Here is a 26,249-nt window from a genome sequence, read left to right as displayed (position 1 = left end):
ATCACATCCATTTAAAGCCAGTACAGTTTCTACTGCATTTATGGAAACAGTTCAAAAGCTACATGGAAACCCAAAGATTATTGTAAGTGACAGAGATCCCATTTTCACTGGAAATTTTTGGACAGAATTATTTTCTTGTCTTGGTACTCAGTTAGCTCATAGCTCATCTTATCATCCTCAATCTGATGGGCAAACTGAGATAGTAAACAAATGTTTGGAAGGATATCTTCGTTGCTTTGTATCTGATAAACAGACACAATGGGTCAAATGGTTGCCTCTGGCTGAATGGTGGTATAACACTTCCTTCCATACAGCAACAAAAATGACCCCATTTATGGCACTTTATGGGTATCAACCACCATCCATCACATCATATTTAAGAGAAAATTCTAAGGTTCAGGCAGTGGAACATCACATCGAACATCAACAACAAGTCCTCCAACTCTTAAAGGATAACCTCGTGTTGGCACAAAATAGAATGAAACAACAGGCAGATCAACATCGCAGTGAAAGAAGTTTTGATGTAGGTGATTGGGTATTCCTACGGCTACAACCATATAAGCAAATGTCCCTAAAGCAAGCTAAGAAGGATAATAAATTATCACCAAAGTATTATGGTCCGTACAAGGTGTTGGAAAAGATTGGTACTATGGCATACAAATTGGAGCTTCCTGCAGCTTCTCGATTGCACCCAGTTTTCCATGTTTCATGTTTAAAGAAGGTTATAGGCGACAAGCTCCCAGTTCAAACAATATTGCCAGAACTTGACGAGGAAGGAAAAATTATATTGGAACCGGAAGCAGTCACAGAAACAAGAACTCGACAGCTACGAAATCGATCAATTTCAGAGTATCTTATCAAGTGGAAGAACTTATCCGCTGAAGATTCCACATGGGAGGATGAGAATTTTATGCAGAAGTATCCAGAACTACTCAAGCGTTGAGGACAACACTTTTTTGAAGGAGAGGGGCATGTTGGGTCCCTATAATACTAGTGATTACCCCATTACTATTGTAGTTATACCCCTTATTTATATTGTTGTGCCCCTATTACCCACATATTGTTATTTCTATGCCCCATAGAATCCCTCTATTATTATTTTTGTGGCTTTATATTATTATTGTTAGGTCGGCTGGATTATATTGTGACTCCTTAGACTCCTATATATAGAAAGGAGGTTTTGTCATTTGTATCATCCAAGAATTGTTCATTTATGTAATGTAAAGGAGGTTGCCCCCTCGAAGAGGCTGAATTCTAAGGCGTTGATCTTTCTTTTCTATCTTTTCTTGAGCTGGTTTCATAACATATATTATTCCATGAATAGTAATTAAAGTCAAATTTATATAATAATAAAAAATGTAGTCTTCGTAACTCGTAAGAGGAGGGTACGAGTTTGATTCACCGCATGGACTCCAGATAAGAGGGTTAAATATTATATATATATATATATATTGAAGATTTGAGGTGTTCAAAAAACTTCTCTTGAAATACCGCTGCAGTGAATAAGTACGGGTCGATCGGGACTAGAATTGGGATGGTTTGATACCTCTAAAATTCAAAACCTAAGGAGAAAAATAACGTACAAGGGAGCTAAGTTTAGCCCTGAAAAGGGGCACCTAATTAGCCAAAAGACATGGAAGGTCTTTGCAGGCATATTTGCCATTATTCGTGCAGCAAGAGTGAGTTTTGAAGAAGAAGAAAAAATAACATATACGTAGCTATTCAATTATACTAACAAAACTATTTATTTACCTAATAAATTTGCAAAATATTAAGATAGTTGGGATGTTAACACCAGCACAAAGACTAATAGAATTTAGAAATATGGATTCACCAAGTCAAAAAAATTCATTCCGACATTCATTCAGAATTTAATTTTCATGAATACACAGTATTCAAACATAGAATGTAATGCAATAGTCCTACAAGAATTTACATAATGCGTAGAGCCTATAAGGTCGAAAGGGTTTGAAATCAATAGCTCTGATACCAGATTGTAATACCCTAACTGTGGAATTTTTAACCAGATAGCAGATTGTAATACCCTGACTATGGAATTTTTAACCATATAGTAGTTGGGATTCAAAAATTTAAATTTGCAGAAGAATACTTGGAATTGTTTTTGTTGTTGAGGTCAATCTCGGGTTGTTGATGCTCCAAATTCACTCTTGTTACCAAAAGACCAACACCTCCCTGCCAAACTAGGCAAAATCTCGGTACCCAACTCCAAAATACTTCAAATTTGAAGTAATTCGGTCCTCGTGCCCAAAAGCTTCAAGGAAAATGAAGGTTGCTCTAATTGTAGTTCTTTATTGTAAGTTCTCCCTTCCTACATTGCGCTCTCAAGGAAAAAAAAAGGATCCCTTCTTCGTCGCACTCCCTTCTCTTTTATTGCTTAGAGCCATCGTTCATTCATCCTCCACCGTCGTGGCTATGAGGCGAGGATTCTTGCCCCTTGTCCCTTTGCGTGGCTCCTCGCAATGATTTAAGGAGGTAGTCACATTTTTATTTGACACTCACCATTTTATTAATTTACGTAGTCCCTTTTCATTAGGGTTTATTATTTTATTTTCTTTTAATGTTTGATCTTTAATTTAAAAATTATTTCTTTTATAACAACATAATTCTCTTTTAGGACTCAGATACTAGACTATGAGAACACAACTTTCAGGTGTAAAATCTGCAGGCAAACAGGGAACCTTCGGAACATGTGTCCAGAGGCTAAGAAAGACACTGGTAGAAAGAAGAATGGGAAACAGCCTAAAGGCTGGAATTTCCCTCCACCCAAGCAGGAAGAGGAGGAGGATGAGGTAGATGAGGAACCCATAGTATTTGGGAACAACCAGACAACACAGGCACCAGAAACCCAGGGGGAACACACACAAGAACCCATGGAACCACAGAACAACCAGGTACAAACAACAGACATGCCAAAAGCAATGGAAACAAGTGGGTACAAACGTACACATTCATCAGACAATTCAGATTCAGACAAAGACAATACTAGACCTAATGGTAATCAACTCGCTCTTGTCACTACTTCACCGTCTCAAGGGGGGTGGCGCAAGGTCGAGAAGAAGAAAGGGAGAAAAACTTAGTTTTTCTCCACATTGTATATTAGTTTTGTTTATTTGTATATTTATGCTTATCATCAGCCATTGGCTTGGTGATGCTTGGTTCTTAGCAAATGCAACATGTAATTTTGTTTTCACTAATAAAATTACGCCTTTTTCCTTGGAAAAACATAATTCTCTTTTAACTTTTAACCTATGAAACCGGATTCGTCATTTTTTCCTGAAGTGTCTGAATCCTACGAATCGGACACGATTCGAGGGAATTCGAATCCCAAATTTGGGACACGTCGTGTCCTAACGGGACACGCTTGAATCCTAGTCATGTCCCGTTAGGACACAACATGTCCCGAAAGCCAAATTCGAATCCGGCGAAAATGAAACCCGCTGGGTTTAAAAACAACGCATTCCTTTTTTTATTTACCATTTTCCCTCGTTCCTTTTGCAAACAGTGAGTTGTGGGTTTGGTGTTAGAAGTTTGGAGCAAGGAGCCAAGGGTTTGGAGCGCTCGGCAAGAAGATTCAACCGCCAGGTAAGTGCATTCCATCTCTACTTTTTTGCATTAGTATTACAACAGGTTGTATTTGCATTTCTTTTACACATTTGTGCATGTTTTGTTTTTTTTTTTACAGTATTCATGGTTCAATCAAGGGCAGCAAGTAGGGGGCCAAGGAAGGGGAAGAATGTTCCCATTGGAGATGCCCCTCCTCCCCCAATATCATCAGTGTCTGTTGCAAGTAATGTTGAGGGAAGACTTCCTCCTAAAGACAACATTGAGAAATATCCCTTGTGGAAATATGTCACAAGAGAGGATGGGTCAAGCACCAAGGGGAAGGGAGGAGGCAATGTGCATTGGAGATGCAAATTTTGCCACAATACTTTCACAAGCACATATTACCATGTGAAAGGCTATTTGTTGGCTTTACCAGGTTGTGGAGTTGAAGCTTGTAAAGTTGTTCATTTACAAAAGAGGAAAGAAATGGAAAAAGAGTTCACTGTCGATATGGCAAATGTGGCTGCAAAATCAAGAAAAACCAAGAATGATGACCCCCTTCCATTTTTGAGGAAAGGCACCACCAAATTTCCATTTGAGAGTTCTATTGGGGGACAAGCAACAAAAAGAAAGGCAATTTCACTTGGTCCAATGGACAAGATTTTTCAAAAAGAGAAACGGGAAGAGCTTGATCTCACCATTGCCTTCTTTTTCTATCAAAACTTCATATCCTTTAATGTTGCACGCTCACCTCTATTTATTGAGATGTGTCGAGCTCTAACTCACGGGTCTCCATCATGGTATGTGCCTCCTGGTTCAGAGAAGCTTAAAACCACATTGTTAACGAAGACAAAATTAGAGATGCAAAAAATGCTTGAGCCTATTAAAGCATCATGGCCAACATCTGGGATTAGCATTGTTTCTGATGGATGAACAGATCCAGCACGACACCCACTCATCAACTTCATGGTGTCTTCCTTGAATGGTCCAATTTTCTTGAAAGCAATGGATACACTTAGAGAATACAAGGATGCACAATTTATGGGTGAGTTATTTATTAGAGTTATTGAAGATGTAGGTGTTGATTCTTGTGTGAAAATCATTACAGATAATGCACCTGTTTGCAACTGGCATGATTGTGGAAGCTAAATATCCACAAGTGTTTTGGACACCTTGCATTGTCCATTCATTGAACTTAGCACTGAAATCCATTGCTTCTGATGTGCTTTGGATTGGTAACATTATTGAGGATGCACAACATATCCGTAACTTTGTGCAAAATCATACAAATGCCCTCACTACCTACAAAGAGTACATCAATCTATCATTGTTGAAGATTGTTGATACGCAGTTTGCCTCTTCATTCATCATGTTGAAGAGGTTGAGGGAGGTCAAGACCGCTCTTGGGGCCATGGTTATTTCTGAGTTTTGGTCTTTTTGGAGAAAGATAGATCAAGTAGCCTCTAAAAGAGTGAAGGACACAGTGCTAGATGATGCTTGGTGGGAGAGGGTAGATCTAATTATTCAAATCATGGACCCTATCATTTCTTTGCTTCAATTTGCAGATACAAACAAACCCATCCTAGGAGAGGTTTATGAGGGATGGGATTCCATGATTGAGTCTGTGAGGAGCATTATTCTACAGAGTGAGTGCCCCGAGTATGAGACATCACCAAAGGCCTTCTGTGGTACTATACAGGATATTCTTGTCAGCAGATGGGACAAGAATTGCACACCTTTACATTGTTTGGCTCACTCATTGAACCCAAAATACTACAGCCATGAGTGGCTGAATGGTGGACCTTCCCGCAGATTCCCTCCTCACATGGATGGTGAAATCTCACAGGGGAGGAAAGATGCATTCAGGCAGGTTTTTCAGGATAGAGCATTGCTTGATGAGGTGGAGGATGCCTTTGCAGAGTTTTCCACTGGCACTAGTCGATTTGCAGGATATGATGTGATTAGAGACAGGGGAGCTAAGAAGCCCTATTCTTAGTGGGCAAATCATGGGGCAACAAGCCCTCCTCTTTAGCAGTTAGCCATGAGGCTCCTCTCTCAGGTGACTTCATCCTCTTGTTGTGAGAAGAATTGGAGCACATATGGGAATTTGTATAGTGTGAAGAAGAGCGGGCTTGAGCAGTCCAGGGCAAAGACATTGGTGTATGTGCACACCAACCTTCGTCTTATTTACAGGCAGAGGGAAAAGTGGTTGAAGGGAAAGACAAAGATGTGGGATGTATTTCCTGATGATATGGGTATGGACAGCAGTGTTGAGTTGGCATTGGCCAACATGGATCTCAATGAACCAGTGCTAGAGCCTATTAGATTTGATGACAGTGATATGTAGAGGGGTCATCCTCCACACTAGCAGATGCAGAGGCGACTATGGATACAGGGGAGGAGGAGGATGCAGAGGAGAGCAATGGTGACCATGATGATGAGGATATTGATGCTGATTCTGATGATGACTATGAGGATTGATGACTCATGAGTCATGGGCTACCTACTGCCTTGAGGCTTGTATATCTGTAGTTGTTTTATATTTTCTATTTCTATTTGCCATTGGCATTGCACTACCTATGTAACACATTTTGATTTGATGACTTAATGAGAAAACTATAGTTGTTAGTGTCTTTATCTTACTATCTTGTCTTTCTCCTATTGGATCATTGATGAATTGAATATGTATTATGATTTATCATTTATGAATTTAGAATATATGATTCATAGATTTGTCATGTATGATTTATGTGACAGTGACATGTATTTGAATTCTGTATGTACTATGCATGCTATAATGTTACTAACTTACTTTGTAAATAGTAAAACTAACATCTAGATGAAGATCTATGTTTGAAATCAATGAATTTGTATAATTAATGAGAATTTGTGTAAGAAATATCTAATTTTTAAATATATATATATATATATAACGAATCCTACGTGTCCTGTTCCGGGGGGTCAATGTGTCTGAATCCGACACTCGAATCCCTGTATCCTACGAATCCCGAATCCCCGTGTCAGGTTACTTAGCTTTTAACTTTAATTATTTAATTTAGAACCTTTAGGTTTACATATTTTTTTTATAATATATATATATAATTTATTTTATTTAATTAAATTCTTTTGTATTAATATATTTGGAATAATGTATTAGTTATTTTACGGTGGTGGTATAACAAGCATTCCATAAGTATATATTTATTTGATTCTGACAAATTTAGGTATTTACCTCGTATGTCAATAAATCATTCGCTGGACTTTTATAAATGGTTTGCATATATACTAATGCAGCATATGCGATACATGCATATGTACCTATCATATGCATGCTAATATTTACGTTATGTTTGTAAATTGTAGGTGGATCATTGCAATCACCTAGACCCTAAACTTGATGTTTGGGCTCTCAAATCACCAAAAAGCCTCCTCCCTAAAATTTCGTTGCAAGCCCTAGATTTCCAGCCTAGCCTTAAAAGGACCAATTTTAAAAGAGAAAATTATGGACAAAATTTAGGATTGATCACCAATGACTTGGACTAGTGCCTTGTCCTTTAGGCATATGGAGTCAAGGATGAGATAGATAAGCTAGATCCTTTCTAAGGAGACCAAAAATTGATCCCCTAGGTATCAACTTTTAGCATTTACCCATGAATGGTCGCCTTATATGAATAAACAAGAAAGGTGTTGGCGTGCACTTTTTACCATTATGATCAAGATTAATTTCAAGCTAATAATCTGTTATGCTGAACTTTTCAGTCTTATTTTCTGATGTCCCCACTTAGCAAGTTTTGCTAAGTAAATACATTTTTTGCACAATTTTGGTATTTTGGCATGTTTGAGTTAGGAAAGGTGGGTTAGGAGGACCCCACTTGACTTTTTGAGGAAAGAAGGCTCCCAAACATTAGAAGAGGAAATAAATCAAAGTGCAAGTGGAATGTGGGGGCCACTCCAAAGGGAATTCGTACCCCTTAAGAGAGTTTGAATTTGTGGGAAGAGAGAGAGGAGGGAACTCGACTTGTGGGGCCCACATGGAGGAAGAAAGGGGCAGCAAGATAAATAGAGGTGGAGGGCCTCATTTTGGGACCTTTTGCCAATTGAAGAATTAAACCCTTGTATGCTTGAGCTGTTGAGCCAAGTCTACACTGTGTTGTTCAACACGAGGGATTTCTGGGCAAGAATCTCACCTCCATCTTCAGTGGACTTCGAGTGCCACTCTAGGGGAGCCCATCTACACAATTCTAGCGTTTTTCTGAAGGTGATTTCTGGGAAATTCGTCCCATTTTCTGAGTAGTATGGGTGTAGGAGGAAATTTCGCACTTCTTGAGAGAAAGGGTTACAGAGCAGGTATTATCCCATAAATTTGAGGAGATTCTCTTGGGAAATTTTGCTGAAGATTTGTGGGAGTTTGCAGGCATAAATTGGATGGATTTATGATGGCGTAGTTGTGCCTTTCTGGGGCCTGCGCAGGGATAGAGATATTGTCTGTTTGTGCAAGTTTGAAAAGCCAAAAAAGCCAACATTTTTCAATTGGGGAATTTGCCTATCAACAAAGGCAATTCACTTGTAAATTTTCAACTGTTGGAGGGCAATTTCCAACTCATTCTCAGCAGTGGGCATCTTGTGGGACACAGAGCCAGGAAGCCAAGGAATTTGCACTTTTTAGGGCCTGCTGGGCTAGCTGGAATTGGGCCATAAGCTTTCTAGGTTTTGGTGGAGTTGGCATGGGGAGCTCATGGCTAAATTTGCAGAATTTTTGGAGTTGAATAGAGGGCAGAAAGAGCAGTTCACCTACAGCAGTAGCAGTGAGAAATATTGGGCTAACGAAATGTTTGGAGAGGAGCTCATTCAGCACTTAGGATTCACTAATTTTACCTGGGTTTTGTCTTGCTTGCTATAGCAAGCTCGGGTTTCTCTATTCCTACTCATTTGTACTCGATTCTGCATCAATAATAAAATGGCTTAGCTTTTGGAAATTATTTTGGGTTCAAACTAATATTTTTTCCATGTGTGCTTGTTTATGGTTGTATGTTCTTGATTTTGCTTTGATTATCACTGAATATGTCCACTAGGAATATTACAGTGGTATAGGAGCCTTAATCTTGGCCCAGCTGTGGAAGAAGCCTTTTTATGACCCCAGAGGACAAGCAAAACATTACTTACCGAAGGCAAAGATACAAGAGTAGAGAAATGGAGTTTGAGATTACCCCAGATCTGAAGGTTCCTAAGCTGGAGAAGGGAGGAACAAGTATGGGGGGCAAAGAGGACGCAGCCCTCCAAAGCCTCTTGAAGGCTTTGAATGATCTGGCAAAGGGGCAGAAGGAGATGTTAGAGTTGATTAAGCAGCAGAATCGCAACAGGGACATCCCTAGGGACTTCATTGGAGGAGGAGAGAGCTCGGGTGGATCCCATCAGTTCAACTATCATTCCCCTCAGAGCTACCCTCACATTTACAGTGGACCAACTAGGGTGACTATACCCAAGTTCTTGGCTCCAGGTGCTAGGGAGCAGCAAGTTCAAGACGAGATGCCTATGGGGGAGTATTTTCGTGAGTGGCAGTCCCAAGGGGAAGAGTTTCGAGTTGCTCTAAGCTTCAAGGATTATTGCCTACTCAAGCAAGGAAATAAGGGCAAGGGAACAGGAGGCTCATACACGCAGAGTTCAGACCTATAGTGCATTGTTGGGAGGATGGATCTCCCCACATTTGATGGCTCTGCTAAGTGCATGAATAGAGCATGGGTGGAGAAACTAGACACATATTTCCAGCTCAATCAGATGACGAAGGTGGAAGCCATTAAGATGGCTACCTTGCACTTAGAAGGGGAGGCCCACGATTGGTGATTCCATGGATTATCTACATTAGGGCATGCCAGCGTGACCTCTTATGAGGAATTCACATGGAGGGTTATGGAGCATTTCGACAAGAGGGATCTCGAGGCTCATTTTTGGGAGCTGACCCAGCTCAAGCAAATAGGCAACCCAGAGCATTACATAGTAGATTTTCTGAGGGTGTCAGTGATGGTTCCAGATTTGTCAAAGGCCAAGAGGTTTTTTATGTTTGTGGAGGGGTTGGTTGAGCCTTTGCGAGGGTTAGTGAGGTCGAACAAACCTGCTACTCTCTAGGACATGGTTAGTCGTACTTGGGATTTGCAGGATGCAATCCCCCAGACTAGAGCACCAGTACCCACTCAGTCCAATTTTCCATAGGGGGCAGAAACACCAGACGCCCACTATAGAGGGAGACTCAGGGGCTTGGATTGTTGGATGAGAAGACTAGGCAAGACCTCCGAAGGAGGAAATTATGCGTTACCTGTCAGGAGTCGTGGGCACCTAGGCATAGGTGCACCAAGGGCAAGGCCCATTATATAGAGGTTTTCTCAAACAATGAGCTGGAGGATGATGTTGAGCTAGAGGATGATGGAGGTGATGGTGGACACCAGGCTGCTGGAGGAGGAGGCCCACCTCCCCCACCTGGAGGAGCCCCTTTCCTACCTACGAGGTAAGTCATTGCTTTGCTTCAGGCAATGCTGAAGTACTTGACATTGAGGATCAGGGGCATGGTGCAAAGGCAGCGTGTGTCAATGTTGTTGGACAATAGGGCTACCCACAATTTTGTTGATGCGCAAATGGTGGAGAGGAGAGGGATACGCACTAAGACTTTTGAGGGCTTTTCAGTCTTAGTGCCCGGAGATAGGACTATGCAGTGCACACAATATGTCCCCAGCATGATGGTGACTATGGGGAACTATTCGATGACAGACCACTTCTTTTTCGTTGATGTGTCGAACACCAATGTGGTGATGGGTGTCCAGTGGCTCTATTCTTTAGGGTGTTTTACTACGGATTGGAGGAGGTTGGAGTCTTGGAGATGGAGTTCACATGGCCATGTGGGAAGATGGTGGTACTGAGGGGCATGCACTCGTGCCCACCCGAGACAGTACCATCACACAGGATGGGGGAAGATTTGCGACATGGAGATATAGAGTGGGTCGTGGAGTTGAGGATCTCAGAGGCTAGGGCTCGACCACGACCACCCGATCTTGATATTCAGGCAATTTTGGACAGGTATCTAGCAGTTTTCAGAGACATCTGACTGGGTCATCCAGCAGATCAGGGGTTTGAGCACACCATTGAGTTAGAGGAGGGGGTGAATGCGGTTATCACTACACCGTATCAGCATCCCAAGGCTTATAGGGATGAGATAGAGTGGGCCATACAAGAGTTGTGGGCGTTGGGACATGTTAGGCCCAGCTGTAGTCCTTTTGCTTCATTCATGATGTTGGTGAAGAAAAAGGATGGGACCCTCCGCCTATGCATCGACTGCAAAGCTCTGAACAAGAGGACCCTAAAGAATAGATACTCATCCCACACATTGATGAGTTTATGGATGAACTCAGGGGGGTGAAGTATTTCACGAAGATAGATCTACGCTCAGGGTACCACTAGATTCGGGTGAGAGAGTAGGATATCCCGAAGATGGCGTTCAAGTGTCACTATCGACATTTCAAGTTTTTGGTGATTCCCTTGGGGCTAACCAACACCCCTGCTACCTTTCAATCTTGCATGAACCACGTGTTTCGTAAGCAACTGCGCAAATACGTGCTAGTTTTCTTTGATGACATCTTGATCTAGAGCAAGCTGTGGGAGGAGCACTTGCAGCATGCTAAGGAGGTGTTGCACATTTTAGAGCAGCAGTTGTATGCCAAGATGTCCAAATGTGAGTTTGGACTTGTTACTGCTCAAACTAGCAGGGGCTCCTAGAGGGGCACTTGCTAGGTCAAGAGCAACAATGAAGCTAAAGCCCACTGTCACCACAGCTAAAGCTTCCTACTCTTTACGGACTTTCATTGATGGGAGGAGACTCGATATATAGAGAATCACTTATGAAGGATAGATCAACTAAGATGGGTGTGAAGTGATCTCGGGGACCCTTTCCTAGGGAAGGCTCAAGAATGGGACTTGCTTGCTTCTTAAGCAAGGTACAAGGTTTTCTAGGAGAAGGGGATGAGGATTTAAGGGCTAGGTTTAAGGAGTGTGAATTGTAAAGGAGCTTCCAAAACCCTAAAATCCTTGTTGAACTTGGTTTCCCAAGTGGTTTTTGAAGAGTTGACTTTTCAAAGGTATGGGACCACACAGGACCAAGTGGACCTAGGTTAGGTCAAGAGGAAGGAGTCTAGCAACCAATGATAGATTTGACCTAAACAAGGAGGAGAAAGGGATCAAAGAATTGATTTTCACTCAAAGGTGCAAAATGATCCCTATGAGAAACTAGCCTAGGGAAACTTAAGGCAAAAACCAATCTTGAGGTTAGGGCTTGGGATATCTCACAACACCACTGTCAGAATTTCCTCAAATTTGGAGGAGGCCTAGGAGAGACACCAGCGCAGTTGAGGCCAAGAGATCAAAGTTTTTCTATGGGTGGTTTGTCAGGAAAATGATGCTCTAGGAGCCCTAATGTGGCTAGACCTAGAATAAAGGAGGTGAAGAAAAATGTTTCTTTAAGTGATCACCTTATGGTAGACCAGTGCCTAATCCTTTGGGGAGATTGGAGTCAAGAAGAATATGAAGATAGACTTTGTTTCCAGGTCAAGGAGGCCTTAAGATCAACTTCGCTTGTCATTAGGGCAAAGGAGAGTGACCTTAAAAGCTTTTATACTTCGTTTTGCAAGGTGAAGTGACTTGTCAAGATAAATTCAACCATAGAATTATCCCTAGGAGAATTTGTTCAACATACATGGCCCATACATAGAGATATGCTATATAGAAACATAATTCCACAATTTTGCAAATGCATGCAGCAACTAGCCCTAGTATAGCGAAAATCTCATTATCAATGCATGTGACAAAGTAAAAGAATAATAGCATTAAATTTTCACTTACATGTAAGAGAATATATCCAACCACCAATAGACTTGCCAATCATGAAGCTCCAAGATAAGAAAAGACAATCCATACATCAAAATTCATCCATGCTCCAAAATTTCATCCACCAAGAAGGAATAGCGAAAATCTCAAGAGAGATACAAGTCCAAACCAAGTGATGATGAGAAATGAACTCTCATCATTTGTATTTATACACCTCTAAGGAGTTCGATTTAGCTATTTGAGCCTACATTAGCCCCTAAAATAGAAATAATGTGCAAATAACTAACTTTTGGTGACAAGCCCACCAAACTAGCTCATAAACAAAATAACAAGCCTCTCAAGAGGTCAAGTGATCAATAATACATATCGTTGGGCTCTCTAAGAAGCCTGATGAAGTCCATAAGTGCCATAATGATGAATAGGACTTCCAAAAGTAATGGACAAGGGGTTGGCCCCTTGTTCTCCACATAATAAACTTGTGGTGCTCCCAATGGGTGTGAGGGCACACAAGTGACCTCATGGGTCTCCAAGTAAGTCGAAGATGCCTATAGATCATTTGTAAGGGCTCAGATGATGGTGTAAGTGATGCCACATTAGCATACAAGTCCTGGGTCATTTGCTAAGTGCATGGTACAATTGTAGGGTTGTCTGGGCAAAGGTGAACCGGGTGCATCTTCCTTGTCCAATAGGTGAATCTCGAAGAACATCTCTGGGGATCCATGGAGTGTTGTCTACTGTTGTGGAGGCCCATGGTTCTCAACACACACCCTACATGTGCCAATGTAGCCCTCTAGAGGGTTAGGACCTCGTATAGGGAGACCAAACCTCAGATGGAGACCACCTGGAATTCTGCATAAGATCCAATGCATCACCTAGCCTTCCAGTACCACAAGTCATCAAGGAAATCGAGTAAAGGAGCTTACAAACCATAGACAATAGGTCGGGACTTCATAATGGCATGCCCTTCCATAATGGGTTTTGGGATGTGCTAATGTCTCCAAGCTCCAAGTGGGGTTAACTCAGTATCATATTAGGTGGTTTCTACTTCTAAAGAGGATAGTATGTCCAAGGTACATCCTTTAAAATGGTGGTCGCATGTGATGGAGAGATGAATGGAGTAGGGAATAAAAGGGGCAGCCCTAGGTCACATGTTGGGGTACAAGGGTAGCTAATACAAGGGAAGCCCACACTTGAGTATATAATGTATAGGACGGAGCAATCGTGGTACATGAGGTGCCCCGACCTTTTATGATTTTTCTTTAATTAATTGCTTGTGGCTCAAGGGGTAAGAGCATCATGTGTGAGATATAGCAAGGGATACCCCCCTTTAAGCTAGGGCGGTTCATTGACCACTAGGGGTTGGGACAATCATGGGTTCCTAAATGACAAAGGAGGCTCATCTAGGGCCTGTAGGAACCAGAGTGATGGCCACGATGATGGGGTAGAGCTCATGTATTGGCTTTTGCCCACGTGCTAAATGTGTTTGTCCCGGCCATCTTTTACATTTTGTGGTACATTTTCCTGTTGGATGTGGCCAATTATGCTTTTACTTTTGCTTTTAGCTGCATCAACCTCTGGGCCATCATTCCAAGCCCGACCCAAGGTGTGGACAAGGGGAAGGCTAACCCTATATGGACCCAATGGAGGAATGTGGACCCAGGTGGGAGAAATGATGAATGGGATTATAATGAGTGGAAGGGGAGTAATATATATGTATGAGGGAGCAGGACTACACAACCAAAATCAAGGTTTCCCATGTAGTACCATCCCTAAATCCTAAAGGTCAATAAAAGAGATCCCACGAGACGAGGGTCCAAGGTTAACATCCAAAAGATGTCCAAGGGACAAGAGCACAGATCTAACCCTCTTTCCGCCAAATCCCCCCATTAATCCATGCCCAGAAGTGCCCATGATAAGCAAACTATAATATTCAATTACCAAATGACAAGGCATACTTTTTAGGTTCGGAAGGCCCACCTTCAAACATATGATCATGGTAGATGAGTGAGGGACCACATGGTTGGCTCAGGTGGCAAAGAAATGGCACAATGAGCTAGTTGGTGGCTGTAAGGGGCTGTTGGCTGCCGGCTGAGGACCATCTTCGAGAAAAAAAATCGCCTAGGGATATCACCCACAAAATGGTGGGTAACAGGACCGACTGAGATGTTGTATCTTGGCCACATCATTGGAAAGGATGAAGTGTGGGTCCACTAGGAGAAGATCAGGGCAATCCTAGACTGGCCTACACCTAGGAACGTGACTGAGTTGAGGGGATTCCTGGGCATTTGCACATATTATAAGAGATTTGTGAGGGGATTTTCCCAGTTGGCAGCCCCTCTCATAGACTTAACCAAGAAGGGGGTATTTGCATGGACAGATATAGTGCAAGAGGCCTTTGAGCGCCTAAAGGAGGTGATGAGCAGTTGCCCTGTGTTGGCCTTGCCTGACTTCACGCAGCCCTTTGTTTTGGAGTGTGATGCATCTGGAGAGGGCCTTGGAGCAGTTTTGATGCAAGGGGGACACCTGATCGCTTTCGAGAGCAGGAAGCTAAAGGCACATGAGAGGTTATATTCCATCTACGAAAAAGAGATGCTAGCCATAATGCATGTGCTAGCCAAGTTTCGGCAGTACTTGGTGAGCAACTGGTTCAAGGTGAAGACTAACAACAACAGTCTCAGATTGTTCTTGGAGCAAAGGGAGCTCAATTAGTGGTAGCAGAAGTGGGTCAATAAGATCCAGGCTTACGATTTTGACATTGAGTATGTCAAAGGCAAGCAAAATGTGGTTGTCGATGCATTGTCCAGGAGGCCTGTTACACTTTCCCTCATGAGCATCGCCCAAGATTAGAGGGCACAATTACTGGTTGAGTATTCGAAGAACCAACACGCATGTGAGGTCTTGGATGGCACAGCAAGGGATGATAGATACCGAGTGATGAATGACATGATCTACTACAAGGACCAGATTTATTTGGTATCGGACTCCACGTTGCCAGAGAAGATCATACAGGCTGCGCATGATTCCCCACTAGCAGTACATCAGGGGTTCCTTAAGACATACAAAGCCATCAGGGAGAACTTCACTTAGAGGGACCTCAAGGGAGATGTTTTGAGGCATGTGCCAAAGTGTGATGTATACCAAAGAAATAAGGGGGAGTTGACACATCCAATAGGTCTGCTTCAGCGTCTCCCTATTCCTGAGGGGAAGTGGGAGAGCATATACATGGACTTTGTCACAGGGCTACCAATGGTACAGGGGTGCGATTACATTTATGTAGTGGTGGACAGATTAACAAAGTTTGCCCATTTCTTCGCTATTCTAGCCAAATATTCAGCATCACAGGTGCAGATCTCTTCTTCAGAGAAATCTTCAAATTGCATGGTGTTCTGAAGACTATTGTGAATGATCGGGACAGTCGGTTTATGGGGGCATTTTGGCAGGAGCTCTTTCGGTTGGTGGGGACCGAGCTCACACCTAGCACGAGCTATCACCCCCAAACCAATGGGCAAACTGAGATCGTGAACAATCTCCATATTCTTGAGGGGAAGTGGGAGAGCATATCCATGGACTTCATCACAGGGCTACCAATAGTACAGGGGCGTGATTGCATTTATGTAGTGGTGGACAGATTGACAAAATTTGCCCATTTCTTCGTTATTCCAGCCAAATATTCAGCATCACAGGTGGCAGAGATCTTCTTCAGAGAGATCTTCAGATTGCATGGTCTTTTGAAGACTATTGTCAGTGATCGGGACAGCCGATTTATGGGGGCATTTTGGCAGGAGCTCTTCCGATTGGTGGGGACCGAGCTCACACCTAGCATGAGCTATCACCCCCAAACTGACAGGCAGACCTAGATCTTGAACAAGTGGCTAGAGGGGTACTTGTGCAACTATGTGACTGGGCAGCAGCGCACGTGGGTGAAGTGGCTACACCTTGGGGAGTATTGCTACAACACCACCTATCATATGTCCATTGGTATGTCTCCCTTCCGTGCTTTATATGGTTACGATGCTTTGACTTTTGCTGACATGATTTTTGGAGACAGCAGGGCCCCAAGCGCCAAAGATTGGATCTAGGAGAGCCAAGAGATCCTTAGAGCTCTCAAAGACAACTTACAGACCACCCAAAATCAACAGAAGATGTACGCTGACAAGCACAGGGTTGAGAGGCACTTTGAGGTTGGGGACTTGGTTTTCCTAAGGCTCCAACCATACAGACAATCCACCTTGAAGCAAAAGGGAGCTGAGAAGCTCAAGCCATGCTTTTATGGGTCATACAGGGTGACCAAGCGAGTTGGAGAGGTAGCGTATGAGTTGGAACCCCCACCAAGGAGTAAGGTGCACAACATGTTTCATATCTCATGCCTGAAAAAGGCCTTGGGACAACAAGTGACAGCCGCCATGGAGTTACCACCCTTAGAGGATGAAGGACATTTGGTTTTGGTACCAAAGGCCATTTTGGAGGTGACAAAGAGGAAGTTCGGGAATAGAGCTATCCGGGAGTTTCTGGTAAAATGGAAGGACCTACCTGAGGAGGATGCCACTTGGGAAGGGGAACAAGTACTTCAACATCCATCACTACAATTGTTTGAAGGCAAGCAACATCTGGGCGAGGAGGACTGTGATGTCCCCACTTAGCAAATTTTGCTAAGTAAATACTTTTTTGCACAATTTTGGTATTTTGGCATGTTTGACTTAGGAAAGGTGGGTTAGGAGGACCCCACTTGACTTTTTGAGGAAAGAAGACTCCCAAACATTAGAAGAGGAAATAAATCAAAGTGCAAGTGGAACGTGGGGGCCACTCCAAAGGGGATTCGCACCCCTTGGGAGAGTTCGAATTTGTGGGAAGAGAGAGAGGAGGGAACTCAACTTGTGGGGCCCACATGGAGGAAGAAGGGGCAGCAAAATAAATAGAGGTGGAGGGCCTCATTTTGGGACTTTTTGCCAATTGAAGAATTAAACCCTTGTACGCTTGAACTGCTGAGCCAAGTCTACACTGTGTTGTTCAGCACAAGAGATTTATGGGTGGGAATCTCACCTCCATCTTTAGTGGACTTCGAGTGCCACTCTAGGGGAGCCCATCTACACAATTCCAGCGCTGTTCCAGAGGTGATTTCTGGGAAATTTGTCCCATTTTCTGAACATCCGGGCGCAGGAGGAAATTTCACACTCCTTGGGAGAAAGAGTTACAGAGCAGGTATTGTCCCGGAAATTTGAGGAGATTCTCTTGGGAAATTTTGCCGGAGATTTGTGGGAGTTTGCAGGCCTGAACTAGAGGGATTTCTGAGGGCGTAGCTGTGCCTTTCTGGGGCCTACTCAGGGCTGGAGATACCATCTATTTGTGGGAGTTTGGGAAGCCGGAAAAGCCAGCATTTTTTCAGTTGGGGAATTTTCCTATCAGCAGAGGCTATTCACTTGTAAATTTTCAGATTTTGGAGGGAGGTTTCCAGCTCATTCTCAGCAGTGGGCATCTTGTCGGACACAGAGCCAGGAAGCTAAGGAATTCGCACTTTTTAGGGCCTGCTGGACCAGCTGGAAATGGGCCATAAGCTTTCTAGGTTTTAGTGGAGTTGGCATGGGGTGCTCATGGCTAAATTCGCAGAATTTTTGGAGCTGAGTAGAGGGCAGAAAGAGCAGTTTACCTACAGCAGCGGCAGTGAGAAATTTTGGGCCTGCGCAGTCTTTGAAGAGGAGCTCATTCAGCGCTTGGGCTTCAATATTTCTACCTGGGTTTTGCCTTGCTTGCTATAGCAAGCCCAAGTTTCTCTATTCCTACTCATTTTTACTCCATTCTGCATCGATAATAAAATGGCTCAGCCTTTGGAAATTATTTTGGGTGCAAACTGATATTTTCTTCATGTGTGCTTGTTTATGGTTGTATATTCTTGATTTTGCTTTGATTATCACTTAATATTTCCACTAGGAATATTACGTATTTTGATGCCTTCTCTAGTTTCTGATACAGATATATTGTATTTTGCAGGGACAAACTATCAGAGAAGGTCAAGTAGTTTGCTTTGTTGAACAGCTTGGCCCTCAGCAACCCATACAGGTGTGTTTTGTGCTAAATCTTTAAACATCCTTTATGCCAGAGGAATTGAGCAGTTCAAGAACTTCCACCATTTGATTTTAACCTGTTACATGCATTCACACGGGGTTCTGATGATAGCCTTTTCTAATCAGTTTGCCACATATTGTTTGGCAGAGTAAAGTAGCTGGGGAGGTAGTAAGAATACTAAGGGAAGATGGTGGTATGATCTGTTTACAAATTACTAATGTTCTTATGCATTTTGTTTCCCGATAATGTGGACTGTTAAAATTATTACTGACTTGTGACTGTAACTTTGTGCAGAACCGGTAGGTTATGGGGACCCACTCATATCTATTCTACCGTCATCTCCAGGGATTAAGAAACTGGATTAATTTGTAAAATATACGTTACTTTTATTCAGCCCCCCAGATTTTAAGAACAGTCATTCGATTAGGAAAAATGCAAAACCGATATGGTGCAAAACTGAAAGCTTTGGCTCTTATGAATAAGATTGACTAAAGTTTTGATTACAATTGGACGAAATTATATTCTGCAGTTATGTAAATTGATGTAAATAGTGGATCATAGCAGTTTTATCCTGTGTGTTTCACAAAATTACATGTTTTAAATATAACATAACGATTTGTAATATTTTATCTTTAGCTTCAACTTTTCATGGTAGACATTTTTCAGATGTAAGCTCAGATATATCAGAAGTGGTTTATGCCCCAAGGGATGCTGTGAAAAAAGTAGACTTCCTTGAGCCAAGGTAAGAGATCTAAAGGTATTTATTTAGCAAAAATCACTTGGAACGCACACCTGGTTTCATCCCTTGAAATTACTTCCATCGACATTTCCTATGCTCATGTGAAAAATATCCAGCATTTTATGAATTCCAAAGTTACAAATCTAACTGTGACTTTAGTTGCACCAGGATCAAGACCAGTGTTACAGGGCAACAAAATATCCCCAGATTGCTCTTGACTCCCGGAATTTCATCTTTTCATGTGTTAATTCGCCATTCTATCAACTACAGAAAACTTTTAAACCAACCTATATGCGAAGTAGGTAGTCTGACATATATATATATACACACGTGTACATACACTGATGTGGCTGTACCATTATTTTTATCCCTATGGGTGTTCCGTACTGGCCAAAAGACCTTGCACTGCTGAACCACTGCATGCTCATTTCTGACAAAGATCAATGCAATGCCAAAAAAATGGAGTTGTTTTTAGTGCGATTTTGTGGAAGCTTTTAAAGTGGGTTTTTCCGGTCAAATTTCTCTAAAATCCGGCAGGAATTTATTGAAATCACAAGTTTTATGGGTAATTATGTGCAATCGAAGTGCCCTAGGGATTTTCCAGGGCGCTGAATCCATATATACAGTCAAAAAATTAGTTTAAATAACACAAATCAAGATTTCACTTCAAATCGTTCCACTGGCTTCCGGCACCAGAGAGTCCAAAAAGTCGCACTAAAGACAACTCCAAAAAAAAATGGAATCCATAAATATATAATCAGATATATACTAAGTGATGTTTGATATAGAAGCATATTGGTGTTATATATATATATATATATATATTCTTTGTTTCTTGTCTAGAGATAGACCTTCCTTGAGTGAGCCTTCTAGATGAGGTGTTCCTCTTCTATCCCTTGCTCAAGTAGACTTCTTCTTTGACCAAATGAGATCCTTCTTGAGATATGAGTGTATGACTGTATTGTTGTTCTGTTGCCCTAGTTTCTCACACGTGTGGGAGGTTCACTTGGTGTTGTATGCCCTTCTCTCCTTCGCTTGAGTGTCTTTCTTCTACGCTTGAGTAGGAGGCCTTGTAGGCCTAGATTTAGCCCCAAACAAAGATAGATGGATGACTATGAATTGTTGTTGTCATAGCCGTAGGGACAACCCTTTGTTTCCTCGCACGTGTGATTGTTGTAGCCCTAGAACAGACCTATTTAACTTCGGTCATATACCCTTCTTCCTCGCTGCACTTTGAGACCCTTTTCCTTCACTCTTTTCCACCTTTTCTTGCCTTTTTACCTTCGCAGATTTTAGAGAGGAATGCGTTATCTTTTGAGGGAGTGGACAGCCTCTATATATAGAGGTTTGTCCCTCCTTTTAGGCCGACTTGTAGCTTTGAGGTCGACTTGATTTTCTTTGCTGCAATAGGTGCTTTTAATGGTGCCATTGCTTCTTTTGATGGTGTCTTTGCTTGGAGGTGTCTTCTTTGACTTTTATACATAAATATACATCATGTAACATACCCTTAAGTTCTTCAACATAATTCTTTTGACTCTTTGACTCACCTATAGCACTTTGACATGTGCTAGACCTACTTCAATGAGCAAGAAACTCATTGACATATATTATAAAAATAATATTTCTTTTCTTGAATAAGTACAAATATCAAAAGTACATTTATGAAGACCGAACCTAGTTACATTTCCTTCAACATTTCTATTGTAGACTTTGTCATGACCATGGTCATTTATTTTGTGACTGCTCAACTAGAAAGGATCAAGAGAATGCTAGGCGATGCGATTGGAGGGTTTTACAAAGGTACCTATGAAAAAGCGAAACCTTCAAACTCGAAATCAAGTGACGCAATCGACACTCACAGATAAGAACATTTTTGAGGTCTTAGAAGATATGGATGAAGATCATGGAACAGAGGTGCCAAATGATGTGCCTATGTTATGCTGGTATATCTTTGCTTTTTACACTTTGCAGTTGTCAGCAACAATGTTTGTTATGGTGTTGTGTTGTGTGGTAGCTTGTTACCAATGGTCAATGTTCATGTTATGTCCTGATGGCGAAGTCTTATGGCATATGTGCTGCCTCGATTTCCCTGATGGGGGTGGAAACATGACATAACATGCACAGGAATTAAAATGTGTTTTGAATGTCTTTTGTCATGTCTAATCCGCAATGCATCAAGGCCATGGTTATAAGGATGGTTAATATCAACCAACGTCCTATCGAGGAGCTGGCAAACCATAGTGGAGGTTTCATTATTATTCCTGTTGTGTTTTCTAAAGACCTTCGTAGAAATGAGCAGATTATATGGTGCATGTTGCATTCAACCCTTTGCGCATTTGGGAGAAGTTTGAACTAAGGGCTTTATTGGAGGTCTGCATCATGAGAAAAATGTTCAATGCCTATGTTGGTATATCTTTATTTTTTACACTATGCAGTTGACGGCAACAATATGTTTGTTACGGTGTTGTGTTGTGTGTTAGCTTGTTACCAGTGGTCAATGGTCCGGCTCTGTTCCTGATGGTGAAGTCGTTATGGCATCTATGTTGTCTCTAGTCCTTCACGGTCATGTAATGGTTATAGTCTTTTTGGTATTTTGGATGATATTGGTTGTAACTGTTGTTAGTATGGAGACTCTGGTTTTCATAACCATTGTCCATGATTATCATGGTAACAATGTAATATTGGTTTTGTATTAATAGAAAACTTTGTACTGGCTTACAAAAAAACTTCTAAAGCAACAATATTAAATAAACAAATTCCACATAATTATGAAAAAAGTTTAAAAAAAAATACTAAAAGTGAAACACAAAAAACTAAATAAATGGATTTTATTGTTCAATTGCTATGGACTTCGAGATATATTTGTAAATGCCTTCTCCCACATTCACCCAAATTCACAAGCTCGTTGGGCTAAACATGAGATGTATGTCACTATGATATGACCCAACCTCCAAGTTCCAGTTATGGAAGTGGGGCCGACACATCGACACTTACAGATATCCTACAGGGACTACAGACCACTCAGGAGCTAAACAACCACCCCAAGTGATCAATCCCTAAGCTGGAACCTTTTTCCTCTGACCTAACACCCCATCCGCACGCACAACAAGGCAAGAGTACGGTTATGAGGCCCCAACCGCATGCATAAGCCTGCTTCCATGCAATTATGACCTAAATCGTCCAGTTTAGTGTCAATTGTTCCAAGATCTAAGCCACTTTTTCAAGCTAGCCTCCATACCACTGCCCAGAATTGCTTGTAACTTTCTAAAATCATAATTAACTTGACGACAATGCCAAACATTCAAACTTGAAGCAAGAATTTGACCTAGACATGCATAATCCATAACAGACATTTCGTCAAACATATGGCAAACATGTAAGCTACAGGTCATGAATACATATCTGATCATAAATTGATAGTCTTCTTTTGGGAATCACCAAGAAGGCTCTAAGCCCTGTCTAGTTGGTTGTATTAACACTTGTTAGTCCATGCATTCATCAACCAATCAATAACTTATCAAAACATGTCAAAAGCCATAGATAGATTACATCATATAACCAGCAAATAACCAACATATAAACCATGGCAAATCAACCATAATGTCAACATCATAACCAGTACAAGTGCTCATAAATCACAATAGGAAAATAACTCTTATTAACATATGAAAATGCCAACCAAGTCAGGGACTTCCATGTACCACTTGACCATAGATTGGGCTGAACCAAATCTCTCTTTCAGCCAATCACCCCCATGCCATATTCCAAGCATGAATGTGGGATCTCATGAAATAAACCAAGACAAAACCAATCAGGGCTTCCAGAGGCCAAACCACCTCAACCCTCAACCACAATGATTTCACCTCTACGGTCCAGAAATCACTAACATCAACCAGATCGGTCTCTACCCAAGTTGTCCAGGGCTCTAGGAACTAGTAACTCAACCCACAACCTTCCAGGGCTCCAGAGTGTTTGTTCCAACCGCGGCTCCAGGGACTAGTAACTCAACCCACCAAGGGCTCTAGAGCATTTGTCCCAACCTACGACTCCAAGAACTAGTAACTCAAACCAAGTTGTTCCAGGGCTTCCATAGCGTTTGTTCCAACCAATAACCATCAGGAACCTGAGCACCAATCAGAAAAACAAGTGGAAAACCCACAACACCATGGCTATCCAGGAAATGGCAAGGCAAGGTTGAAACCACTATAAATCCAAGCAAATCTCCATGTCAATGACAGCACATAACCAAGGAACCACATGCATATACCATGCATCCAAAACCAGCAAGGAAATCACACATGCAACCTGTTACCTACAAAGCAATCCAGTTGTAGTTGTTGATCCAACTGTTTCCTTGCACTCCCTGCTTTCCTTTGCTTTCTTTCTCCAAATCCAAGTGAATGCTAGAGTGCTCCAAGCATGCTCGAAGAATACTCTAAGTGTGCAAGAGTGTATGAGAGAGTGAATGAAAGGAGAGCTCAACTCAAAACTGTCAAAAAGCTAGCAATTGATTCTTTGATGTCTTTTTATCATTGATTTCTCTATTTTCTTCATTTTCCTTCATTTTTCCTCTAATTTCCCTTGCATGCAAATTTGTGTCTCTTCACCTTCCTTTTCTCTTATTTTCCTTTATTTTCATAAATAAATGTCAATTATTGTCACTTTGCCTGTGTCAATTTCCATAGCCAATAATTAATCACAAGTGATGCCCACTATAGTGTTTTGCCTAACATTCAACGTGGAATATGTGTCCCATAACCTTGCTCTTATTTTATTCACATCGAAAATAAACTAGGGGTTGTTACAAACCCCTCCCTCTTGGGGGAACACCATCCTCGTTGTTCATTGACACTTAGAACCAAAAAAACATAATGCTTATGGAGTTTCATAACATAGCGTGTTGTAGTACTTACAATACACATATGCATAATCATAAGGAAAAACATATAAATTAAACTCATTTGCTCAACCAACAAATAAGGAAGGATACATAGTCTGCATCTGATCAGCCATCTCCCATGTAGCTTCATTGGGCCCAAAGTGCTTCCAAGTTCCATTGCACTTTAACTTGTTCGATTGCTCAATTCCGGAGCATGAGTTGTTTCTGTTGCAAAATGCACTGAGGTTTGGCTAGAATTCTCCCTCTGGTTCCACCTGCAATACAAACCAATTAATCACATGATCAACATCCTAGACATATTTCTTAAGCAATGAAACATGGAAAACATCATGGACTTTCATTATTCGCAGCAGTGCAAGCCTATAGGCCACTGGTCCAATCCTCTCAAGGATCTCAAAAGGTATGCAATATCTAAGTGTCAGCTTAGCACATGAACCAATCCTCAAGGAGCTCCTCTTGGGCTTGATGCGCAAATACACATGCTCCCCAACTTGAAACTCCTTGAATGCTCTATGTTTATCTGCATAATTCTTATGCCTATCATGTGTTGTGTTTAGATTCATCTTGATAACCTGCATCTCCTGTTTCATCTCGACCAACATATTCAGTTCAATCAACAGCTTGTTCATTGGATCACTCCAACTGATAGGAGTATTACAACTCTTCCCATATAGGGCCTCAAATGGACTCATCCTCAAGGATTCTTGATACCCATTGTTATATGCAAACTCTACCAGTGGAAGATACTCCTCCCACTTCTTTTGTTGATGCATGACATACATCCTCAACATATCCTCAAGAATCCTGTTAACCCTCTTTGTTTGTCCATGTGTCTGTGGATGATAAGTTTTTATGAAAGCCAAGTATGTCCCCAAACCTGCAAATAAATCCTTCTGAAACCTAGAAATGAACTTGGCATCTCTATCTGATATGATCTTCTTGGGAACACCATGCAATCTCACTATCTCCCTGATGAAGATATGAGCTACCTCACTAGTTGAATTCGTAGACTTCACTGCAATGAAGTGAGCTACCTTACTCAACCTGTCAACCACAACCATGATGGAATCATGCTGCTTCAATGTCCTCGGCAAACCTGTAATGAAGTCCATGGAAATGACCTCCCATTTCCACTCTGGAATCGGAATCGACTGTGACAAACCAGCTAGATTCTTACACTCTGGTTTTACCTACCGAAAATCTAAACATCTAGCAACAAACTCAACCACCTCTTTCTTCAAGTTTGTCCAATGATAGCACTTCTTAACTATTGTCAAAGTCTTTTGATATCTCGGATAACCTAAATATGGCTTGACATGAAACTCCCGCAAGATAATCTTATTGAGCTCACTGTTGTCTGGCACATAAATCTTGTTCGTGAATCTAACCAAGCCATATGTTGTGAGGTGATGCTCTTCATCCCTATCGCCTTCACCCTATTGTTGCAATCTATGCTTCAATTGTTGGTACTCATCATCATGTTGCCTTGCCTGCAAGATCCAATCCTGCAAATTTGTCCCATTAGAACTTATTGTTGAAATGTGATTCACCTACACTCTCCTACTAAGAGCGTCTGCAACCCTGTTCTCCTTGCCCTTGATGTATTTGATCTCAAATTCAAACTCATTGAGAGTAGCCAACCATCTAGCTTGTCTAACATTCAGGTCAGGTTGGTCAAACAAGTACCTCAGTCCACTATGATCACTCATCATAATAAGCCTCCTGCCAAAGAGATAATGTCTCCACATCTTCAAGGCATGAATGATAGTTGCCAACTCAAAATCATGAGTGACATAGTTTTGTTCATGCTCATTCAACTTCCTTGACTCATAGCATAACACTTGTCCTTCATGCATCAGGAATCCACCAAATCCTTTCTTGTAAGCATATGTAAATACCACGAACTCCTTATCAAGAGCTGCAATCGTCAAAACCAGAGCATTTGTAAGCAAATGCTTCAACTGCTGAAAACTAGCTTCACACTCCTCAAACCATTAAAACTTCTTTCCTTTTCACTCAAAAATGTAATAGGATAGGTAATCCAAAGAAGTTCTTGATGAACCTTTTGTAATAACTTGCTAATCCCATGAATGATTTGACCTCATTCACATTCCTAGGAGT

The 26,249-nt window shown here is 41.6% G+C and overlaps 1 protein-coding gene across 3 annotated transcripts in view; it reads left to right on the top strand.

Annotated features, from left to right (window-relative positions):
- LOC149144442 (uncharacterized) overlaps positions 1–19,124 on the top strand; it is a 347,041-nt gene extending 327,917 nt beyond the window's left edge. For all 3 annotated transcript variants that reach the window (XM_089449167.1, XM_089449168.1, XM_089449165.1), the window contains 3 exons: positions 18,415–18,483; positions 18,637–18,682; positions 18,784–19,124. In XM_089449167.1, coding sequence (XP_089305293.1) covers positions 18,415–18,483; positions 18,637–18,682; positions 18,784–18,854 — 186 coding nt within the window. In that variant the 3' untranslated portion in view covers positions 18,855–19,124. The remainder of the gene's footprint in view (positions 1–18,414; positions 18,484–18,636; positions 18,683–18,783) is intronic.
- Positions 19,125–26,249: the final 7,125 nt, after the last annotated feature.

This window comes from Pinus tabuliformis, chromosome X (genome assembly GCF_031772625.1).
Source record: "Pinus tabuliformis cultivar Carrire ecotype Pingquan chromosome X, CPIR1, whole genome shotgun sequence".
NCBI lineage: Eukaryota > Viridiplantae > Streptophyta > Pinopsida > Pinales > Pinaceae > Pinus > Pinus tabuliformis.
Note: the sequence above shows the minus strand (reverse complement) of the source record. Positions and strands in the feature narration are given on the sequence as shown.